Source organism: Symsagittifera roscoffensis, chromosome 5, assembly GCF_963678635.1.
Source record: "Symsagittifera roscoffensis chromosome 5, txSymRosc1.1, whole genome shotgun sequence".
Classification (NCBI taxonomy): domain Eukaryota; kingdom Metazoa; phylum Xenacoelomorpha; order Acoela; family Convolutidae; genus Symsagittifera; species Symsagittifera roscoffensis.
In genome coordinates, this window is record NC_087066.1 from 66,844,517 (window position 1) to 66,866,881 (window position 22,365).

Below are 22,365 nucleotides of genomic sequence, written 5' to 3' on the forward strand. Positions count from 1 at the left end.
AAAGGCAGTGGCTATCAAGAAGACGGTGTTCGACTGGGAGGCCCAGCTGCTCCAGAGGACTATGCTAGACGAACGGGAGGTACCTTCAAGAAGACGGTGTTCCACTGGGAGGCCCAGCTGCTCCAGAAGGCGGTGCTGGACGAGGAGGTGGTGGCGTTCAAGAAGATGGTGTTCGACTAGGAGGCCCAGCTGCTCCATATGGTGATGCTAGACGAGGAGGTGGTGGTTTTCAAGAAGACGGTGTTCGATTGGGAGGCCCAGCTTCTCCAGAGACCTATGCTAGACGAAAGGGAGGTGCCTTCAAGAAGACGGTGTTCGACTGGGAGGCCCACCTGCTCCAGAAAGCGGTGCTAGACGAAAATGCGGTGGCTATCAAGAAGACTGTGTTCGACTGGGAGGCCCAGCTGCTCCAGAGGCCTATGCTAGACGAAAGGGAGGTACCTTCAAGAAGACGGTGTTCGACTGGGAGGCCCAGCTGCTCCAAAAGGCTGTGCTGGACGAGGAGGTGTTGGCTTTCAAGAAGATGGTGTTCGACTGGTAGGCCCAGCTGCTCCAGAGGGCGGTGCTAGACGAAAAGGCGTTGGATTTCAAGAAGACGGTGTTCGACTCGGAGGCCCAGCTGCTCCAGAGGCCTATGCTAGACGAAAGGGAGGTGCCTTCAAGAAGACCGTGTTCGACTGGGAGGCCCAGCTGCTCCAGAAGGCGGTCTGGACGAGGAGGTGGTTGCTTTCAAGAAGACGGTGTTCGACTGGGAGACCCAGCTGCGCCATAGGGCGATGCTGGACGAGGATGCAGTGATTTTCAAGAAGACGGTGTTCGACTGGTAGGCCCACCTGCTCCAGAGGGCGGTTCTAGACGAAAAAGCCGGGGTTTTCAAGAAGACGGTGTTCGACTGGGAGGCCCAGCTGCTCCAGAGGCCTATGCTAGACCAAAAGATGGTGCCTTCAAGAAGACGGTGTTCAACTGGAGGCCCAGCTGCTCCACAAGGCGGTGCTGGACGAGGAGGTGGTGGCTTTCAAGAAGATGGTGTTCGAATGGGAGGCCCAGCTGCTCCAGAGGGTGGTGCTAGACGAGGAGGTGGTGGCTTTCTAGAAGACGTGTTCGAATGGGAGGCCCAGCTGCTCCAGAGGCCTATGCTAGACGAAAGGGAGGTGCCTTCAAGAAGACGGTGTTCGACTGGGAGGCCCAGCTGCTTCAGAGGGCGGTGCTAGACGAAAAGGTGGTGGCTTTCAAGAAGACGGTGTTCGAATGGGAGGCCCAGCTGCTCCAGAGGGCGGTGCTGCACGAGGATGCGGTGGCTTTCAAGAAGACGGTGTTCGAATGGGAGGCCCAGCTGCTCCAGAGGGTGATGCTAGACGAGGAGGTGGTGGCTCTCAAGAAGACGGTGTTCGACTGGGAGGCCCAGCTTCTCCAGATACCCATGGTAGACGAAAGGGAGGTGCCTTCAAGAAGACGGTGTTAGACTGGGAGGCCCAGCTGCTCCAGAGGGCGGTGCTAGACGAAAAGGGAGGTGCCTTCAAGAAAACAGTGTTCGACTGGGAGGCCCAGCTGCTCCAGAATCCAGAGGGTTATGCAAGACGAAAACGCGGTGGCTTTCAAGAAGACGGTGTTCGACTGGGAGGCCCAGCTACTCCAGAAGGCAGTGCTCGACGAGGATGCGGTGGCTTTCAAGAAGACGGTGTTCGACTGGGAGGCCCACCTGCTCCAGAGGGCGGTGCTAGACGAAAAGGCGTTGGCTTTCAAGAAGACGGTGTTCGACTCGGAGGCCCAGCTGCTCCAGACGCCTATGCTAGACGAAAGGGAGGTGCCTTCAAGAAGACGGTGTTCGACTGGGAGGCCCAGCTGCTCCAGAAGGCGGTCTGGACGAGGAGGTGGTTGCTTTCAAGAAGACGGTGTTCGACTGGGAGACCCAGCTGCGCCAGAGGGCGATGCTGGACGAGTATGCAGTGGTTTTCAAGAAGACGGTGTTCGACTGGTAGGCCCACCTGCTCCAGAGGGCGGTTCTAGACGAAAAAGCCGTGGTTTTCAAGAAGACGGTGTTCGACTGGGAGGCCCAGCTGCTCCAGAGGCGTATGCTAGACCAAAAGATGGTGCCTTCAAGAAGACGGTGTTCAACTGGAGGCCCAGCTGCTCCACAAGGCGGTGCTGGACGAGGAGGTGGTGGCTTTCAAGAAGATGGTGTTCGAATGGGAGGCCCAGCTGCTCCAGAGGGTGGTGCTAGACGAGGAGGTGGTGGCTTTCTAGAAGACGTGTTCGACTGGGAGGCCCAACTGCTCCAGAGGCCTATGCTAGACGAAAGGGAGGTGCCTTCAAGAAGACGGTGTTCGACTGGGAGGCCCAGCTGCTTCAGAGGGCGGTGCTAGACGAAAAGGTGGTGGCTTTCAAGAAGACGGTGTTCGAATGGAGGGCCCAGCTGCTCCAGAGGGCGGTGCTGCACGAGGATGCGGTGGCTTTCAAGAAGACGGTGTTCGAATGGGAGGCCCAGCTGCTCCAGAAGGCGCTGCTGGACGAGGAGGCGATGGAGTTCAAGAGGACGGTTGTCGACTGATAATCCCAGCTGCTCCACAAGGCGGTGCTCGACGAGGATGCGGTGGATTTCAAGAAGACGGTGTTCGTATGGGAGGCCCACCTGCTCCAGAGGGCGGTGCTAGACGAAAAGGCGGTGGCTTTCAAGAAGAAGGTGTTCGACTGGGAGGCCCAGCTGCTCCAGAGGCCTATGCTAGACGAAAGGGAGGTGGCTTTCGAGAAGACGGTGTTCGACTGGGAGGCCCATTTGCTCCAGAAGGCGGTGCTGGACGAGGAGGTGGTGGATTTCAAGAAGATGGTGTTCGACTGGGAGGCCCAGCTGCTCCAGAGGGTGGTGCTAGACGAGGGGGCGGTGGTTTTCAAGAAGACGATGTTCGACTGGGAGGCCCAGCTGCTCCAGAAGGGGGCGCTGGACGAGGAGGCGGTGGAGTTCAAGAGGACGGTGTTAGACTGAGAATCCCAGCTGCTCCAGAAGGCGGTGCTGGACGAGGATGCGGTGGCTTTAAAGAAGACGGTGTTCGACTGGGAGGCCCAGCTGCTCCAGAGGGTGGTACTAGACGAAAGGGAGGTGCCTTCAAGAAGACGGTGTTCAACTGGAGGCCCAGCTGCTTCAGAGGGCGGCGCTAGACGAAAAGGTGGTGGCTTTCAAGAAAACGGTGTTCGAATGGGAGGCCCAGCTGCTCCAGAGGGCGGTGCTGCACGAGGATGCGGTGGCTTTCAAGAAGACGGTGTTCGTATGGGAGGCCCACCTGCTCCAGAGGGCGGTGCTAGACGAAAAGGCGGTGGCTTTCAAGAAGAAGGTGTTCGACTGGGAGGCCCAGCTGCTCCAGAGGCCTATGCTAGACGAAAGGGAGGTGGCTTTCGAGAAGACGGTGTTCGACTGGGAGGCCCATTTGCTCCAGAAGGCGGTGCTGGACGAGGAGGTGGTGGATTTCAAGAAGATGGTGTTCGACTGGGAGGCCCAGCTGCTCCAGAGGGTGGTGCTAGACGAGGGGGCGGTGGTTTTCAAGAAGACGGTGTTCGACTGGAAGGCCCAGCTGCTCCAGAAGGCGGCGCTGGACGAGGAGGCGGTGGAGTTCAAGAGGACGGTGTTAGACTGAGAATCCCAGCTGCTCCAGAAGGCGGTGCTGGACGAGGATGCGGTGGCTTTCAAGAAGACGCTGTTCGACTGGGAGGCCCAGCTGCTCCAGAGGCCTATGCTAGACCAAAATGAGGTGCCTTCAAGAAGACGGTGTTAAACTGGACGCCCAGCTGCTCCACAAGGCGGTGCTGGACGAGGAGGTGGTGGCTTTCAAGAAGATGGTGTTCGAATGGGAGGCCCAGCTGCTCCAGATGGTGGTACTAGACGAAAGGGAGGTGCCTTCGAGAAGACGGTGTTCAACTGGAGGCCCAGCTGCTTCAGAGGGCGGTGCTAGACGAAAAGGTGGTGGCTTTCAAGAAAACGGTGTTCGAATGGGAGGCCCAGGTGCTCCAGAGGGCGGTGCTGCACGAGGATGCGGTGGCTTTCAAGAAGACGGTGTTCGTATGGGAGGCCCACCTGCTCCAGAGGGCGGTGCTAGACAAAAAGGCGGTGGCTTTGAAGAAGACGGTGTTCGACTGGGAGGCCCAGCAGCTCCAGAAGGCGCTGCTGGACGAGGAGGCGATGGAGTTCAAGAGGACGGTTGTCGACTGATAATCCCAGCTGCTCCACAAGGCGGTGCGCGACGAGGATGCGGTGGCTTTCAAGAAGACGGTGTTCGTATGGGAGGCCCACCTGCTCAAGAGGCCTATGCTAGACAAAAGGGAGGTGGGTTTCGAGAAGCGGTGTTCGACTGGGAGGCCCATTTGCTCCAGAAGGCGGTGCTGGACGAGGAGGTGGTGGATTTCAAGAAGATGGTGTTCGAATGGGAGGCCCAGTTGCTCCAGAGGGTGGTGCTAGACGAAAGGGAGGTGCCTTCAAGAAGACGGTGTTCGACTGAGAGGCCCAGCTGCTTCAGAGGGCGGTGCTAGACGAAAAGGTGGTGGCTTTCAAGAAAACGGTGTTCGAATGGGAGGCCCAGCTGCTCCAGAGGGCGGTGCTGCACGAGGATGCGGTGGCTTTCAAGAAGACGGTGTTCGTATGGGAGGCCCACCTGCTCCAGAGGGCGGTGCTAGACGAAAAGGCGGTGGCTTTCAAGAAGACGGTGTTCGACTGGGAGGCCCAGCTGCTCCAGAAGGCGCTGCTGGACGAGGAGGCGATGGAGTTCAAGAGGACGGTTGTCGACTGATAATCCCAGCTGCTCCACAAGGCGGTGCTCGACGAGGATGCGGTGGCTTTCAAGAAGACGGTGTTCGTATGGGAGGCCCACCTGCTCCAGAGGGCGGTGCTAGACGAAAAGGCGGTGGCTTTCAAGAAGACGGTGTTCGACTGGGAGGCCCAGCTGCTCCAGAAGGCGCTGCTGGACGAGGAGGCGATGGAGTTCAAGAGGACGGTTGTCGACTGATAATCCCAGCTGCTCCACAAGGCGGTGCTCGACGAGGATGCGGTGGCTTTCAAGAAGACGGTGTTGGTATGGGAGGCCCACCTGCTCCAGAGGCCTATGCTAGACAAAGTTAGGTGGCTTTCGAGAAGACGGTGTTCGACTGGGAGGCCCATTTGCTCCAGAAGGCGGTGCTGGACGAGGAGCTGGTGGATTTCAAGAAGATGGTGTTCGAATGGGAGGCCCAGCTGCTCCAGAGGGTGGTGCTAGACGAAAGGGAGGTGCCTTCAAGAAGACGGTGTTCGACTGGGAGGCCCAGCTGCTTCAGAGGGCGGTGCTAGACGAAAAGGTCGTGGCTTTCAAGAAAACGGTGTTCGAATGGGAGGCCCAGCTGCTCCAGAGGGCGGTGCTGCACGAGGATGCGGTGGCTTTCAAGAAGACGGTGTTCATATGGGAGGCCCACCTGCTCCAGAGGGCGGTGCTAGACGAAAAGGCGGTGGCTTTCAAGAAGACGGTGTTCGACTGGGAGGCCCAGCAGCTCCAGAAGGCGCTGCTGGACGAGGAGGCGATGGAGTTCAAGAGGACGGTTGTCGACTGATAATCCCAGCTGCTCCACAAGGTGGTGCTCGACGAGGATGCGGTGGCTTTCAAGAAGACGGTGTTCGTATGGGAGGCCCACCTGCTCAAGAGGCCTATGCTAGACAAAAGGGAGGTGGGTTTCGAGAAGACGGTGTTCGACTGGGAGGCCCATTTGCTCCAGAAGGCGGTGCTGGACGAGGAGGTGGTGGATTTCAAGAAGATGGTGTTCGAATGGGAGGCCCAGCTGCTCCAGAGGGTGGTGCTGCACGAGGATGCGGTGGTTTTCAAGAAGACGGTGTTCGTATGGGAGGCCCACCTGCTCCAGAGGGCGGTGCTAGACGAGGAGGTGGTGGATTTCAAGAAGATGCTGTTCGAATGGGAGGCCCAGCTGCTCCAGAGGGTGGTGCTGCACGAGGATGCGGTGGTTTTCAAGAAGACGGTGTTCGTATGGGAGGCCCACCTGCTCCAGAGGGCGGTGCTAGACGAAAAGGCGGTGGCTTTCAAGAAGACGGTGTTCGACTGGGAGGCCCAGCAGCTCCAGAAGGCGCTGCTGGACGAGGAGGCGATGGAGTTCAAGAGGACGGTTGTCGACTGATAATCCCAGCTGCTCCACAAGGCGGTGCTCGACGAGGATGCGGTGGCTTTCAAGAAGACGGTGTTCGTATGGGAGGCCCACCTGCTCAAGAGGCCTATGCTAGACAAAAGGGAGGTGGGTTTCGAGAAGACGGTGTTCGACTGGGAGGCCCATTTGCTCCAGAAGGCGGTGCTGGACGAGGAGGTGGTGGATTTCAAGAAGATGGTGTTCGAATGGGAGGCCCAGCTGCTCCAGAGGGTGGTGCTAGACGAAAGGGAGGTGCCTTCAAGAAGACGGTGTTCGACTGGGAGGCCCAGCTGCTTCAGAGGGCGGTGCTAGACGAAAAGGTGGTGGCTTTCAAGAAAACGGTGTTCGAATGGGAGGCCCAGCTGCTCCAGAGGGCGGTGCTGCACGAGGATGCGGTGGCTTTCAAGGAGACGGTGTTCGTATGGGAGGCCCACCTGCTCCAGAGGGCGGTGCTAGACGAAAAGGCGGTGGCTTTCAAGAAGACGGTGTTCGACTGGGAGGCCCAGCTGCTCCAGAAGGCGCTGCTGGACGAGGAGGCGATGGAGTTCAAGAGGACGGTTGTCGACTGATAATCCCAGCTGCTCCACAAGGCGGTGCTCGACGAGGATGCGGTGGCTTTCAAGAAGACGGTGTTCGTATGGGAGGCCCACCTGCTCCAGAGGCCTATGCTAGACAAAATTAGGTGGCTTTCGAGAAGACGGTGTTCGACTGGGAGGCCCATTTGCTCCAGAAGGCGGTGCTGGACGAGGAGCTGGTGGATTTCAAGAAGATGGTGTTCGAATGGGAGGCCCAGCTGCTCCAGAGGGTGGTGCTAGACGAAAGGGAGGTGCCTTCAAGAAGACGGTGTTCGACTGGGAGGCCCAGCTGCTTCAGAGGGCGGTGCTAGACGAAAAGGTCGTGGCTTTCAAGAAAACGGTGTTCGAATGGGAGGCCCAGCTGCTCCAGAGGGCGGTGCTGCACGAGGATGCGGTGGCTTTCAAGAAGACGGTGTTCATATGGGAGGCCCACCTGCTCCAGAGGGCGGTTCTAGACGAAAAGGCGGTGGCTTTCAAGAAGACGGTGTTCGACTGGGAGGCCCAGCTGCTCCAGAGGGTGGTGCTAGACGAAAGGGAGGTGCCTTCCAGAAGACGGTGTTCGACTGGGAGGCCCAGCACTCCAGAGGCCTATGCTAGACAAAAGGGAGGTGGCTTTCGAGAAGACGGTGTTCGACTGGGAGGCCCATTTGCTCCAGAAGGCGGTGCTGGACGAGGAGGTGGTGGATTTCAAGAAGACGCTGTTCGAATGGGAGGCCCAGCTGCTCCAGAGGGTGGTGCTAGACGACAGGCGGTGGTTTTCAAGAAGACGGTGTTCGACTGGGAGGCCCAGCTGCTCCAGAAGGTAGTGCTGGACGAGGAGGCGATGGAGTTCAAGAGGACGGTTGTCGACTGATAATCCCAGCTGCTCCACAAGGCGGTGCTCGACGAAAAGGCGGTGGCTTTCAAGAAGAAGGTGTTCGACTGGGAGGCCCAGCTGCTCCAGAGACCCATGCTAGACAAAAGGGAGGTGGCTTTCGAGAAGACGGTGTTCGACTGGGAGGCCCATTTGCTCCAGAAGGCGGTGCTGGACGAGGAGGTGGTGGATTTCAAGAAGATGGTGTTCGAATGGGAGGCCCAGCTGCTCCAGAGGGTGGTGCTAGACGAAAGGGAGGTGCCTTCAAGAAGACGGTGTTCGACTGGGAGGCCCAGCTGCTTCAGAGGGCGGTGGTAGACGAAAATGTGGTGGCTTTCAAGAAAACGGTGTTCGAATGGGAGGCCCAGCTGCTCCAGAGGGCGGTGCTGCACGAGGATGCGGTGGCTATCAAGAAGACGGTGTTCGTATGGGAGGCCCACCTGCTCCAGAGGGCGGTGCTAGACGAAAAGGCGGTGGCTTTCAAGAAGACGGTGTTCGACTGGGAGGCCCAGCTGCTCCAGAAGGCGCTGCTGGACGAGGAGGCGATGGAGTTCAAGAGGACGGTTGTCGACTGATAATCCCAGCTGCTCCACAAGGCGGTGCTCGACGAGGATGCGGTGGCTTTCAAGAAGACGGTGTTCGTATGGGAACCCCACCTGCTCCAGAGGGCGGTGCTAGACGAAAAGGCGGTGGCTTTCAAGAAGAAGGTGTTCGACTGGGAGGCCCAGCTGCTCCAGAGGCCAATGCTAGACAAAAGGGAGGTGGCTTTCGAGAAGACGGTGTTCGACTGGGATTGCCCATTTGCTCCAGAAGGCGGTGCTGGACCAGGAAGTGGTGGATTTCAAGAAGATGGTGTTCGACTTAGAGGCCCAGCTGCTCCAGAGGGTGGTGCTAGACGAGTGGGCGGTGGTTTTCAAGAAGACGGTGTTCGATTGGGAGGGCCAGCTGCTCCAGAAAGCGGTGCTGGACGAGGATGGGGTGGCTTTCTAGTAGACGGTGTTCGACTGGGAGGACCAGCTGCTCCAGAAGCCTATGCTAGACGAAATAGAGGTGGGTTTCAAGAAGACGGTGTTCGACTGGGATGCCCAGCTGCTCCAGAAGGCGGTACTGGACGAGGAGGCGGTGGCTTTCAAGAGGACGGTGTTTGACTGAGAATCCCAGCTGCTCCAGAAAGCGGTGATGGATGTGGATGCGGTGGCTTTCAAGAAGACGGTGTTCGTATGGGAGGCCCACCTGCTCCAGAGGGCGGTGCTAGACGAAAAGGCGGTGGCTTTCAAGAAGAAGGTGTTCGACTGGGAGGCCCAGCTGCTCCAGAGGCCTATGCTAGACGAAAGGGAGGTGGCTTTCGAGAAGATGGTGTTCGACTGGTTTGCCCACCTGCTCCAGAGGGTGGTGCTAGACGAAAAGGCGGTGGGTTTCAAGAAGACGGTGTTCGACTAGGAGGCCCAGCTGCTCCAGAAGGCAGTGCTGGACGAGGATGGGGTGGCTTTCTAGTAGACGGTGTTCGACTGGGAGGACCAGCTGCTCCAGAAGCCTATGCTAGACGAAATAGAGGTGGGTTTCAAGAAGACGGTGTTCGACTGGGATGCCCAGCTGCTCCAGAAGGCGGTACTGGACGAGGAGGCGGTGGCTTTCAAGAAGATGGTGTTCGACTGTGAGGCCCAGCTGCTCCAGAGGGCGGTGCTGGACGAGGAGGCGGTGGATATCAAGAAGACGGTGATCGACTGGAACGACGAGCTGCTCTAGAATGCGGTCCTGGACGAGGATGCGTGGCTTTCAAGAAGACGTTGTTCGTATTGGAGGCCCACCTGCTCCAGAGGGCGGTGCTAGACAAAAAGGCGGTGGCTTTCAAGAAGACGGTGTTCGACTGGGAGGCCCAGCTGCTTCAGAAGGCGCCGCTGGACGAAGAGGCGATGGAGTTCAAGAGGACGGTGGTCTACTGAGAATCCCAGCTGCTCCACAAGGCGGTGCTCGACGAGGATGCGGTGGTTTTCAAGAAGACGGTGTTCGTATGGGAGGCCCAGTTGCTCCAGAGGGCGAAGCTAGACGAAAAGGCGGTGGCTTTCAAGAAGGCGGTGTTCGACTGGGAGGCCCATTTGCTCCACAAGGCGGTGCTCGACGAGGATGCGGTGGTTTTCAAGAAGACGGTGTTCGTATGGGAGGCCCAGTTGCTCCAGAGGGTGGTGCTAGACGAAAAGGCGGTGACTTTCAAAAATACGGTGTTCGACTGGGAGGCCCAGCTGCTCCAGAAGGCAGTGCTGGACGAGGATGGGGAGGCTTTCTAGTAGACGGTGTTCGACTGGGAGGACCAGCTGCTCCAGAAGCCTATGCTAGACGAAATAGAGGTGGGTTTCAAGAAGACGGTGTTCGACTGGGAGGCCCAGCTGCTCCAGAAGGCGGTGCTGGACCAGTGGTGATGGATTTCAAGAAGATGGTGTTCGACTGGGAGGCCCAGTTGCTCCAGAGGGTGGTGCTAGACGAGGGGGCGGTGGTTTTCAAGAAGACGTTGTTCGTATGGGAGGCCCAACTGCTCCAGAGGGTGGTGCTAGACAAAAAAGCGGTGGCTTTCAAGAAGACGGTGTTCGACTGGGAGGCCCAGCTGCTCCAAAAGGCGCTGCTGGACGAGGAGGCGATGGAGTTCAAGAGGACGGTGGTCTACTGAGAATCCCAGCTGCTCCACAAGGCGGTGCTCGACGAGGATGCGGTGGTTTTCAAGAAGACGGTGTTCGTATGGTAGGCCCACCTGCTCCAGAGGGCGAAGCTAGACAAAAGGCGGTGGCTTTCAAGAAGGCGGTGTTCGACTGGGAGGCCCAGCTGCTCCAGAGGCCTATGCTAGACGAAAGGGAGGTGGCTTTCAAGAAGACGGTGTTCGACTGGGAGGCCCATTTGCTCCAGAAGGCGGTGCTGGACGAGTGGTGGTGGATTTCAAGAAGATGGTGTTCGACTGGGAGTCCCAGTTGCTCCAGAGGGTGGTGCTAGACGAGGGGGCGGTGGTTTTCAAGAAGACGGTGTTCATCTGGGAGGCCCACCTGCTCCAGAGGGTGGTGCTAGAAGAAAAGGCGGTGGGTTTCAAGAAGACGGTGTTCGACTGGGAGGCCCAGCTGCTCCAGAAGGCAGTGCTGGACGAGAATGGGTGGCTTTCTAGAAGACGGTGTTCGACTGGGAGGACCAGCTGCTCCAGAGGCCTATGCTAGACGAAATAGAGGTGGGTTTCAAGAAGACGGTGTTCGACTGGGATGCCCAGCTGCTCCAGAAGGCGGTACGGGACGAGGAGGCGGTGGCTTTCAAGAAGATGGTGTTCGACTGGTATTCCCAGCTGCTCCAGAGGGCGGTGCTGGACGAGGAGACGGTGGATATCAAGAAGACGGTGATCGACTGGAACGACCAGCTGCTCTAGAATGCGGTGCTGGACGAGGATGCGGTGGCTTTCAAGAAGACGGTGTTCGTATGGGAGGCCCACGTGCTCCAGAGGGCGGTGCTAGACGAAAAGGCGGTGGCTTTCAAGAAGACGGTGTTCAACTGGGAGGCCAAGCTGCTCCAGAAGTCGCTGCTGGACGAGGACACGATGGAGTTCAAGAGGACGGTGGTCTACTGAGAATCCCAGCTGCTCCACAAGGCGGTGCTCGACGAGGATGCGGTGGGTTTCAAGAAGACGGTGTTCGACTGGGATGCCCAGCTGCTCCAGAAGGCGGTACGGGACGAGGAGGCGGTGGCTTTCAAGAAGATGGTGTTCGACTGGTATTCCCAGCTGCTCCAGAGGGCGGTGCTGGACGAGGAGGCGGTGGATATCAAGAAGACGGTGATCGACTGGAACAACCAGCTGCTCTAGAATGCGGTGCTGGACGAGGATGCGGTGGCTTTCAAGAAGACGGTGTTCGTATTGGAGGCCCACCTGCTTCAGAAGGCGCCGCTGGACGAAGAGGCGATGGAGTTCAAGAGGACGGTGGTCTACTGAGAATCCCAGCTGCTCCACAAGGCGGTGCTCGACGAGGATGCGGTGGTTTTCAAGAAGACGGTGTTCGTATGGGAGGCCCAGTTGCTCCAGATGGCGAAGCTAGACGAAAAGGCGGTGGCTTTCAAGAAGGCGGTGTTCGACTGGGAGGCCCATTTGCTCCAGAAGGCGGTGCTGGACGAGTGGTGGTGGATTTCAAGAAGATGGTGTTCGACTGGGAGGCCCAGTTGCTCCAGAGGGTGGTGCTAGACGAGGGGGCGGTGGTTTTCAAGAAGACGGTGTTCGTCTGGGAGGCCCAACTGCTCCAGAGGGTAGTGCTAGACGAAAAGGCGGTGGGTTTCAAGAAGACGGTGTTCGACTGGGAGGCCCAGCTGCTCCAGAAGGCAGTGCTGGACGAGGATGGGGAGGCTTTCTAGTAGATGGCGTTCGACTGGGAGGACCAGCTGCTCCAGAAGCCTATGCTATACGAAATAGAGGTGGGTTTCAAGAAGACGGTGTTCGACTGGGAGGCCCAGCTGCTCCAGAAGGCGGTGCTGGACCAGTGGTGGTGGATTTCAAGAAGATGGTGTTCGACTGGGAGGCCCAGTTGCTCCAGAGGGTGGTGCTAGACGAGGGGGCGGTGTCTTTCAAGAAGACGGTGTTCGTCTGGGAGGCCCAACTGCTCCAGAGGGTGGTGCTATACGAAAAGGCGGTGGGTTTCAAGAAGACGGTGTTCGACTGGGAGGCCCAGCTGCTCCAGAAGGCAGTGCTGGACGAGGATGGGGAGGCTTTCTAGTAGACGGTGTTCGACTGGGAGGACCAGCTGCTCCAGAAGCCTATGCTAGACGAAATAGAGGTGGGTTTCAAGAAGACGGTGTTCGACTGGGAGGCCCAGCTGCTCCAGAAGGCGGTGCTGGACCAGTGGTGGTGGATTTCAAGAAGATGGTGTTCGACTGGGAGGCCCAGTTGCTCCAGAGGGTGGTGCTAGACGAGGGGGCGGTGGTTTTCAAGAAGACGTTGTTCGTATGGGAGGCCCAACTGCTCCAGAGGGTGGTGCTAGACAAAAAAGCGGTGGCTTTCAAGAAGACGGTGTTCGACTGGGAGGCCCAGCTGCTCCAAAAGGCGCTGCTGGACGAGGAGGCGATGGAGTTCAAGAGGACGGTGGTCTACTGAGAATCCCAGCTGCTCCACAAGGCGGTGCTCGACGAGGATGCGGTGGTTTTCAAGAAGACGGTGTTCGTATGGTAGGCCCACCTGCTCCAGAGGGCGAAGCTAGACAAAAGGCGGTGGCTTTCAAGAAGGCGGTGTTCGACTGGGAGGCCCAGCTGCTCCAGAGGCCTATGCTAGACGAAAGGGAGGTGGCTTTCAAGAAGACGGTGTTCGACTGGGAGGCACATTTGCTCCAGAAGGCGGTGCTGGACGAGTGGTGGTGGATTTCAAGAAGATGGTGTTCGACTGGGAGTCCCAGTTGCTCCAGAGGGTGGTGCTAGACGAGGGGGCGGTGGTTTTCAAGAAGACGGTGTTCATCTGGGAGGCCCACCTGCTCCAGAGGGTGGTGCTAGAAGAAAAGGCGGTGGGTTTCAAGAAGACGGTGTTCGACTGGGAGGCCCAGCTGCTCCAGAAGGCAGTGCTGGACGAGAATGGGTGGCTTTCTAGAAGACGGTGTTCGACTGGGAGGACCAGCTGCTCCAGAGGCCTATGCTAGACGAAATAGAGGTGGGTTTCAAGAAGACGGTGTTCGACTGGGATGCCCAGCTGCTCCAGAAGGCGGTACGGGACGAGGAGGCGGTGGCTTTCAAGAAGATGGTGTTCGACTGGTATTCCCAGCTGCTCCAGAGGGCGGTGCTGGACGAGGAGGCGGTGGATATCAAGAAGACGGTGATCGACTGGAACGACCAGCTGCTCTAGAATGCGGTGCTGGACGAGGATGCGGTGGCTTTCAAGAAGACGGTGTTCGTATGGGAGGCCCACGTGCTCCAGAGGGCGGTGCTAGACGAAAAGGCGGTGGCTTTCAAGAAGACGGTGTTCAACTGGGAGGCCAAGCTGCTCCAGAAGTCGCTGCTGGACGAGGACACGATGGAGTTCAAGAGGACGGTGGTCGACTGAGAATCCCAGCTGCTCCACAAGGCGGTTCTCGACGAGAATGGGTGGCTTTCTAGAAGACGGTGTTCGACTCGGAGGACCAGCTGCTCCAGAAGCCTAGGCTAGACGAAACAGAGGTGGGTTTCAAGAAGACGGTGTTCGACTGGGATGCCCAGCTGCTCCAGAAGGCGGTACTGGACGAGGAGGCGGTGGCTTTCAAAAAGATGCTTTTCGACTGGTATTCCCAGCTGCTCCAGAGGGCGGTGCTGGACGAGGAGGCGGTGGATATCAAGAAGACGGTGATCGACTGGAACGACCAGCTGCTCTAGAATGCGGTGCTGGACGAGGATGCGGTGGCTTTCAAGAAGACGGTGTTCGACTGGGAGGCCCATTTTCTCCAGAAGGCGGTGCTGGACGAGGAGGCGGTGGATTTCAAGAAGATGGTGTTTGACTGGGAGGCCCAGCTGCTCCAGAGGGTGGTGCTAGACGACAGGCGGTGGTTTTCAAGAAGACGGTGTTCGACTGGGAGGCCCAGCTGCTCCAGAAGGCGGTGCTGGACGGGGAGGCGGTCGAGTTCAAGAGGACGGTGTTCGACTGAGAATCCCAGCTGCTCCAGAAGGCGGTGCTGGACGAGGATGCGGTGGCTTTCACGAAGACGATGTTCGTATGGGAGGCCCATCTGCTCCAGAGGGCGGTTCTACCCGAAAAGGCGGTGGCTTTCAAGAAGACGGTGTTCGACTGGCAGGCCCAGCTGCTCCAGAGGCCTATGCTAGACGAAAGGGTGGTGGCTTTCAAGAAGACGGTGTTCGACTGTGAGGCCCATTTGCTCCAGAAGGCGGTGCTGGACGAGGAGGTGGTGGATTACAAGAAGATGGTGTTCGACTGGGAGGCCCAGCTGCTCCAGAGGGTGGTGCTAGACGACAGGCGGTGGTTTTCAAGAAGACGGTGTTCGACTGGGAGCCCCAGCTGCTCCAGAAGGCAGTGCTGGACGAGGAGGTAGTGGAGTTCAAGAGGACGTGAGAATCCCAGCTGCTCCAGAAGGTGGTGCTGGACGAGGATGCGGTGGCTTTCAAGAAGACGGTGTTCGACTGGGAGGCCCAGCTGCTCCAGAAGGCGCTGCTGGATGAGGAGGCGATGGAGTTCAAGAGGACGGTGTTCGACTGATAATCCCAGCTGCTCCACAAGGCGGTGCTCGACGAGGATGCGGTGGCTTTCAAGAAGACGATGTTTGTATGGGAGGCCCATCTGCTCCAGAAGGCGGTGCTGGACGAGGGGGTGGTGGATTTCAAGAAGATGGTGTTCGACTGGGAGGCCCAGCTGCTCCAGAGGGTGCTGCTAGACGACAGGCGGTGGTTTTCAAGAAGACGGTGTTCGACTGGGAGGCCCAGCTGCTCCAGAAGGCAGTGCTGGACGAGGAGGCGGTGGAGTTCAAGAGGACGGTGTTCGACTGAGAATCCCAGCTGCTCCAGAGGGCGGTGCTGGACGAGGATGCGGTGGCTTTCAAGAAGGCGGTGTTCGACTGGGAGGCCCAGCTGCTCCAGAAGGCACTGCTGGACGAGGAGGCGATGGAGTTCATAAGGACGGTGTTCGACTGATAATCCCAGCTGCTCCACAAGGCGGTGCTCGAAGAGGATGCGGTGGCTTTCAAGAAGACGATGTTCGTATGGGAGGCCCATCTGCTCCAGAGGGCGGTGCTAGACGAAAAGGCGGTGTCTTTCAAGAAGACGGTTTTCGACTGGGAGGCCCAGCTGCTCCAGAGGCCTATGCTAGACGAAAGGGTGGTGGCTTTCAAGAAGACGGTGCTCGACTGGGAGGCCCATTTGCTCCAGAAGGCGGTGCTGGACGAGGAGGTGGTGGATTTCATAAAGATGGTGTTTGACTGGGAGGCCCAGCTGCTCCAGAGGGTGGTGCTAGACGACAGGCGGTGGTGTTCAAGAAGACGGTGTTCGACTGGGAGGCCCAGCTGATCCAGAAGGCGGTGCTGGACGAGGAGGCGGTGGAGTTCAGGAGGACGGCGTTCGACTGAGAATCCCAGCTGCTCCAGAAGGCGGTGCTGGACGAGGATGCGGTGGCTTTCAAGAAGACGATGTTCATATGGGAGGCCCATCTGCTCCAGATGGCGGTGCTAGACGAAAAGGCGGTGGCTTTCAAGAAGACGGTGTTCGACTGGGAGGCCCAGCTGCTCCAGAGGCCTATGCTAGACGAAAGGGTGGTGGCTTTCAAGAAGATGGTGTTCGACTGGGAGGCCCATTTGCTCCAGAAGGCGGTGCTGGACGAGGAGGTGATTGATTTCAAGAAGATGGTGTTCGACTGGGAGGCCCAGCTGCTCCAGAGGGTGGTGCTAGACGACAGGCGGTGGTTTTCAAGAAGACGGTGTTCGACTGGGAGGCCCAGCTGCTCCAGAAGGCGGTGCTGGACGAGGAAGCGGTGGAGTTCAAGAGGACGGTGTTCGACTGAGAATCCCAGCTGCTCCAGAAGGCGGTGCTGGACGAGAATGCGCTGGCTTTCAAGAAGTCGGTGTTCGATTGGGAGGCCCGCCTGCTCCAGAGGGTGGTGCTAGACGAAAACAGGGTAGGTTTCAAGAAGACGGTGTTCAACTGGGAGGTCCAGCTGCTCCAGAAGGCAGTGCGGAACGAGAATGGGGTGGCTTTCTAGAAGTCGGTGTTCGATTGGGAGGCCAATCTGCTCCAGAGGGCGGTGCTAGACGAAAAGCCGGTGGCTTTCAAGAAGTCGGTGTTCGACTGGGAGGCCCAGCTGCTCCAGAGGCCTATGCTAGACGAGAGGGTGGTGGCTTTCAAGAAGACGGTGTACGACTGGGAGGCCCAGCTGCTCCAGAGGGTGGTGCTAGACGACAGGCGGTGGTTTTCAAGAAGACGGTGTTCGACTGGGAGGCCCAGCTGCTCCAGAAGGCAGTGCTGGACGAGGAGGCGGTGGAGTTCAAGAGGACGGTGTTCGACTGAGAATCCCAGCTGCTCCAGAAGGCGGTGCTGGACGAGGATGCGGAGGCTTTCAAGAAGTCGGTGTTCGATTGGGAGGCCCACCTGCTCCAGAGGGTGGTGCTAGACGAAAACGCGGTGGGTTTCAAGAAGACGGTGTTCAACTGGGAGGCCCAGCTGCTCCAGAAGGCAGTGCGGAACGAGGATGGGGTGGCTTTCTAGAAGACGGTGTTCGACTGGGAGGACCAGCTGCTCCAGAGGCCTATGCTAGACGAAATAGAGGTAGGTTTCAAGAAGACGGTGTTCGACTGGGATGCCCAGCTGCTCCAGAAGGCGGTGCTGGACGAGGATGGGGTGGCTTTCTAGAAGACGGTGTTCGACTGGGAGGACCAGCTGCTCCAGAGGCCTATGCTAGACGAAATAGAGGTGGGTTTCAAGAAGACGGTGTTCGACTGGGATGCCCAGCTGCTCCAGAAGGCGGTGCTGGACGAGGATGGGGTGGCTTTCTAGAAGACGGTGTTCGACTGGGAGGACCAGCTGCTCCAGAGGCCTATGCTAGACGAAATAGAGGTGGGTTTCAAGAAGACGGTGTTCGACTGGGATGCCCAGCTGCTCCAGAAGGCGGTGCTGGACGAGGAGGTGGTGGATTTCAAGAAGATGGTGTTCGACTGGGAGGCCCAGCTGCTCCAGAGGGTGGTGCTAGACGACAGGCGGTGGTTTTCAAGAAGACGGTGTTCGACTGGGAGGCCCAGCTGCTCCAGAAGGCAGTGCTGGACGAGGAGGCGGTGGAGTTCAAGAGGACGGTGTTCGACTGAGAATCCCAGCTGCTCCAGAAGGCGGTGCTGGACGAGGATGCGGAGGCTTTCAAGAAGTCGGTGTTCGAATGGGAGGCCCACCTGCTCCAGAGGGTGGTGCTAGACGAAAACGCGGTGGGTTTCAAGAAGACGGTGTTCAACTGGGAGGCCCAGCTGCTCCAGAAGGCAGTGCGGAACGAGGATGGGGTGGCTTTCTAGAAGACGGTGTTCGACTGGGAGGACCAGCTGCTCCAGAGGCCTATGCTAGACGAAATAGAGGTGGGTTTCAAGAAGACGGTGTTCGACTGGGATGGCCAGCTGCTCCAGAAGGCGGTGCTGGACGAGGAGGCGGTGGCTTTCAAGAAGATGGTGTTCGACTGGGAGGCCCAGCTGCTCCAGAGGGCGGTGCTGGACGAGGAGGCGGTGGATATCAAGAGGACGGTGTTCGACTGAGAATCCCAGCTGCTCCAGAAGGCGGTGCTGGACGAGGATGCGGAGGCTTTCAAGAAGTCGGTGTTCGAATGGGAGGCCCACCTGCTCCAGAGGGTGGTGCTAGACGAAAACGCGGTGGGTTTCAAGAAGACGGTGTTCAACTGGGAGGCCCAGCTGCTCCAGAAGGCAGTGCGGAACGAGGATGGGGTGGCTTTCTAGAAGACGGTGTTCGACTGGGAGGACCAGCTGCTCCAGAGGCCTATGCTAGACGAAATAGAGGTGGGTTTCAAGAAGACGGTGTTCGACTGGGATGCCCAGCTGCTCCAGAAGGCAGTGCTGGACGAGGAGGCGGTGGAGTTCAAGAGGACGGTGTTCGACTGAGAATCCCAGCTGCTCCAGAAGGCGGTGCTGGACGAGGATGCGGAGGCTTTCAAGAAGTCGGTGTTCGAATGGGAGGCCCACCTGCTCCAGAGGGTGGTGCTAGACGAAAACGCGGTGGGTTTCAAGAAGACGGTGTTCAACTGGGAGGCCCAGCTGCTCCAGAAGGCAGTGCGGAACGAGGATGGGGTGGCTTTCTAGAAGACGGTGTTCGACTGGGAGGACCAGCTGCTCCAGAGGCCTATGCTAGACGAAATAGAGGTGGGTTTCAAGAAGACGGTGTTCGACTGGGATGCCCAGCTGCTCCAGAAGGCGGTGCTGGACGAGGAGGCGGTGGCTTTCAAGAAGTCGGTGTTCGATTGGGAGGCCCGCCTGCTCCAGAGGGTGGTGCTAGACGAAAACAGGGTAGGTTTCAAGAAGACGGTGTTCAACTGGGAGGTCCAGCTGCTCCAGAAGGCAGTGCGGAACGAGAATGGGGTGGCTTTCTAGAAGTCGGTGTTCGATTGGGAGGCCAATCTGCTCCAGAGGGCGGTGCTAGACGAAAAGCCGGTGGCTTTCAAGAAGTCGGTGTTCGACTGGGAGGTCCAGCTGCTCCAGAGCCCTATGCTAGACGAAAGGGTGGTGGCTTTCAAGAAGACGGTGTACGACTGGGAGGCCCAGCTGCTCCAGAGGGTGGTGCTAGACGACAGGCGGTGGTTTTCAAGAAGACGGTGTTCGACTGGGAGGCCCAGCTGCTCCAGAACGCAGTGCTGGACGAGGAGGCGGTGGAGTTCAAGAGGACGGTGTTCGACTGGGATGCCCAGCTGCTCCAGAGGGTGGTGCTAGACGACAGGCGGTGGTTTTCAAGAAGACGGTGTTCGACTGGGAGGCCCAGCTGCTCCAGAAGGCAGTGCTGGACGAGGAGGCGGTGGAGTTCAAGAGGACGGTGTTCGACTGAGAATCCCAGCTGCTCCAGAAGGCGGTGCTGGACGAGGATGCGGAGGCTTTCAAGAAGTCGGTGTTCGAATGGGAGGCCCACCTGCTCCAGAGGGTGGTGCTAGACGAAAACGCGGTGGGTTTCAAGAAGACGGTGTTCAACTGGGAGGCCCAGCTGCTCCAGAAGGCAGTGCGGAACGAGGATGGGGTGGCTTTCTAGAAGACGGTGTTCGACTGGGAGGACCAGCTGCTCCAGAGGCCTATGCTAGACGAAATAGAGGTGGGTTTCAAGAAGACGGTGTTCGACTGGGATGCCCAGCTGCTCCAGAAGGCGGTGCTGGACGAGGAGGCGGTGGCTTTCAAGAAGTCGGTGTTCGATTGGGAGGCCCGCCTGCTCCAGAGGGTGGTGCTAGACGAAAACAGGGTAGGTTTCAAGAAGACGGTGTTCAACTGGGAGGTCCAGCTGCTCCAGAAGGCAGTGCGGAACGAGAATGGGGTGGCTTTCTAGAAGTCGGTGTTCGATTGGGAGGCCAATCTGCTCCAGAGGGCGGTGCTAGACGAAAAGCCGGTGGCTTTCAAGAAGTCGGTGTTCGACTGGGAGGCCCAGCTGCTCCAGAGGCCTATGCTAGACGAAAGGGTGGTGGCTTTCAAGAAGACGGTGTACGACTGGGAGGCCCAGCTGCTCCAGAGGGTGGTGCTAGACGACAGGCGGTGGTTTTCAAGAAGACGGTGTTCGACTGGGAGGCCCAGCTGCTCCAGAAGGCAGTGCTGGACGAGGAGGCGGTGGAGTTCAAGAGGACGGTGTTCGACAGAGAATCCCAGCTGCTCCAGAAGGTGGTGCTGGACGAGGATGCGGAGGCTTTCAAGAAGTCGGTGTTCGATTGGGAGGCCCACCTGCTCCAGAGGGTGGTGCTAGACGAAAACGCGGTGGGTTTCAAGAAGACGGTGTTCAACTGGGAGGCCCAGCTGCTCCAGAAGGCAGTGCGGAACGAGGATGGGGTGGCTTTCTAGAAGACAGTGTTCGACTGGGAGGACCAGCTGCTCCAGAGGCCTATGCTAGACGAAATAGAGGTGGGTTTCAAGAAGACGGTGTTCGACTGGGATGCCCAGCTGCTCCAGAAGGCGGTGCTGGACGAGGATGGGGTGGCTTTCTAGAAGACGGTGTTCGACTGGGAGGACCAGCTGCTCCAGAGGCCTATGCTAGACGAAATAGAGGTGGGTTTCAAGAAGACGGTGTTCGACTGGGATGCCCAGCTGCTCCAGAAGGCGGTGCTGGACGAGGAGGTGGTGGATTTCAAGAAGATGGTGTTCAACTGGGAGGCCCAGCTGCTCCAGAGGGTGGTGCTAGACGACAGGCGGTGGTTTTTAAGAAGACGATGTTCGACTGGGAGGCCCAGCTGCTCCAGAAGGCAGTGCTGGACGAGGAGGCGGTGGAGTTCAAGAGGACGGTGTTCGACTGAGAATCCCAGCTGCTCCAGAAGGCGGTGCTGGACGAGGATGCGGAGGCTTTCAAGAAGTCGGTGTTCGAATGGGAGGCCCACCTGCTCCAGAGGGTGGTGCTAGACGAAAACGCGGTGGGTTTCAAGAAGACGGTGTTCAACTGGGAGGCCCAGCTGCTCCAGAAGGCAGTGCGGAACGAGGATGGGGTGGCTTTCTAGAAGACGGTGTTCGACTGGGAGGACCAGCTGCTCCAGAGGCCTATGCTAGACGAAATAGAGGTGGGTTTCAAGAAGACGGTGTTCGACTGGGATGCCCAGCTGCTCCAGAAGGCGGTGCTGGACGAGGAGGCGGTGGCTTTCAAGAAGATGGTGTTCGACTGGGAGGCCCAGCTGCTCCAGAGGGCGGTGCTGGACGAGGGGGCGGTGGATATCAAGAAGACGGTGTTCGACTGGGAGGCCCAGCTGCTCGAGCGGGCGGAGCTAGACGAAAAAGCGGTTGTTTTCAAGAAGACGTTATTAGACTGGGAGGCCGAGTTGCTCAATTAGGAGGTGCTGGACGCGGAGGCGTTGGCTTTCAAGAAGACAATGTTCGACTGGGAGGCCCAGCTGCTCCAGAGAACGGTGCTGGACGAGGATGCGGTGGCTTTCAAGAAGGCGGTGTTCGACTGGGAGGCCCAGCTGCTCCAGAAGGCGCTGCTGGACGAGGAGGCGATGGAGTTCAAGAGGACGGTGTTCGACTGATAATCCCAGCTGCTCCACAAGGCGGTGCTCGACGAGGATGCGGTGGTTTTCAAGAAGACGGTGTTCGACTGGGAGGCCCAGCTGCTCCAGAAGGCGGTGCTGGACGAGGAGGCGGTGGAGTCCAAGATGACGATGTTCGACTGAGAATCCCAGCTGCTCCAGAAGGCGGTGCTGGACGAGGATGCGGTGGCTTTCAAGAAGACGTTGTTCGTATGGGAGGCCCAGCTGCTCCAGAGGCCTATGCTAGACGAAAGGGTGGTGGCTTTCAAGAAGACGGTGTACGACTGGGAGGCCCATTTGCTCCAGAAGGCGGTGCTGGACGAGGAGGTGATGGATTTCAAGAAGATGGTGTTCGACTGGGAGGCCCAGCTGCTCCAGAGGGTGGTGCTAGACGACAGGCGGTGGTTTTCAAGAAGACTGTGTTCGACTGGGATGCCCAGCTGCTCCAGAAGGCGGTGCTGGACGAGGAAGCGGTGGAGTTCAAGAGGACGATGTTCGACTGAGAATCCCAGCTGCTCCAGAAGGCGGTGCTGGACGAGAATGCGGTGGCTTTCAAGAAGTCGGTGTTCGATTGGGAGGCCCACCTGCTCCAGAGGGTGGTGCTAGACGAAAACAGGGTGGGTTTCAAGAAGACGGTGTTCAACTGGGAGGTCCAGCTGCTCCAGAAGGCAGTGCGGAACGAGAATGGGGTGGCTTTCTAGAAGTCGGTGTTCGATTGGGAGGCCAATCTGCTCCAGAGGGCGGTGCTAGACGAAAAGCCGGTGGCTTTCAAGAAGTCGGTGTTCGACTGGGAGGCCCAGCTGCTCCAGAGGCCTATGCTAGACGAAAGGGTGGTGGCTTTCAAGAATACGGTGTACGACTGGGAGGCCCAGCTGCTCCAGAGGGTGGTGCTAGACGACAGGCGGTGGTTTTCAAGAAGACGGTGTTCGACTGGGAGGCCCACCTGCTCCAGAGGGTGGTGCTAGACGAAAACAGGCTGCTCCAGAAGCTCCGGAAGGCGGTGCTGGACGAGGAAGCGGTGGAGTTCATGAGGACGGTGTTCGACTGAGAATCCCAGCTGCTCCAGAAGGCGGTGCTGGACGAGAATGCGGTGGCTTTCAAGAATTCGGTGTTCGATTGGGAGGCCCACCTGCTCCAGAGGGTGG

The 22,365-nt window shown here is 58.5% G+C and overlaps 3 protein-coding genes across 6 annotated transcripts in view; 2 read left to right on the plus strand and 1 right to left on the minus strand.

The window, feature by feature from the left end:
* Positions 1-22,365, minus strand: part of LOC134846528 (jouberin-like) — a 439,624-nt gene that overhangs the window by 119,965 nt on the left and 297,294 nt on the right. The gene's annotated exons all lie outside the window — the stretch shown is intronic.
* LOC134846841 (myosin heavy chain IB-like) lies at positions 10,702-11,940 on the plus strand. The gene has a single exon (XM_063864238.1). It carries the CDS (start codon positions 10,702-10,704, stop codon positions 11,938-11,940), a length of 1,239 nt encoding a protein of 412 aa, XP_063720308.1.
* Positions 17,405-20,051, plus strand: LOC134846842 (uncharacterized). Its single transcript, XM_063864239.1, has 2 exons — positions 17,405-18,907; positions 18,951-20,051. The coding sequence occupies exons 1-2, from the start codon at positions 17,405-17,407 to the stop codon at positions 20,049-20,051; spliced, it is 2,604 nt and encodes an 867-aa protein (XP_063720309.1).

Excerpts from the sequence above, each read along its gene's own strand:
- LOC134846841 (XM_063864238.1), top strand. The coding sequence starts at position 10,702 with ATGGGTGGCTTTCTAGAAGACGGTGTTCGACTGGGAGGACCAGCTGCT.
- LOC134846842 (XM_063864239.1), top strand. The coding sequence starts at position 17,405 with ATGGGAGGCCCACCTGCTCCAGAGGGTGGTGCTAGACGAAAACGCGGT. Across the intron at positions 18,908-18,950 it reads CGGTGGAGTTCAAGAGGACG|ACGACAGGCGGTGGTTTTCA; the intron begins GTGTTCGACTGG and ends GGGTGGTGCTAG.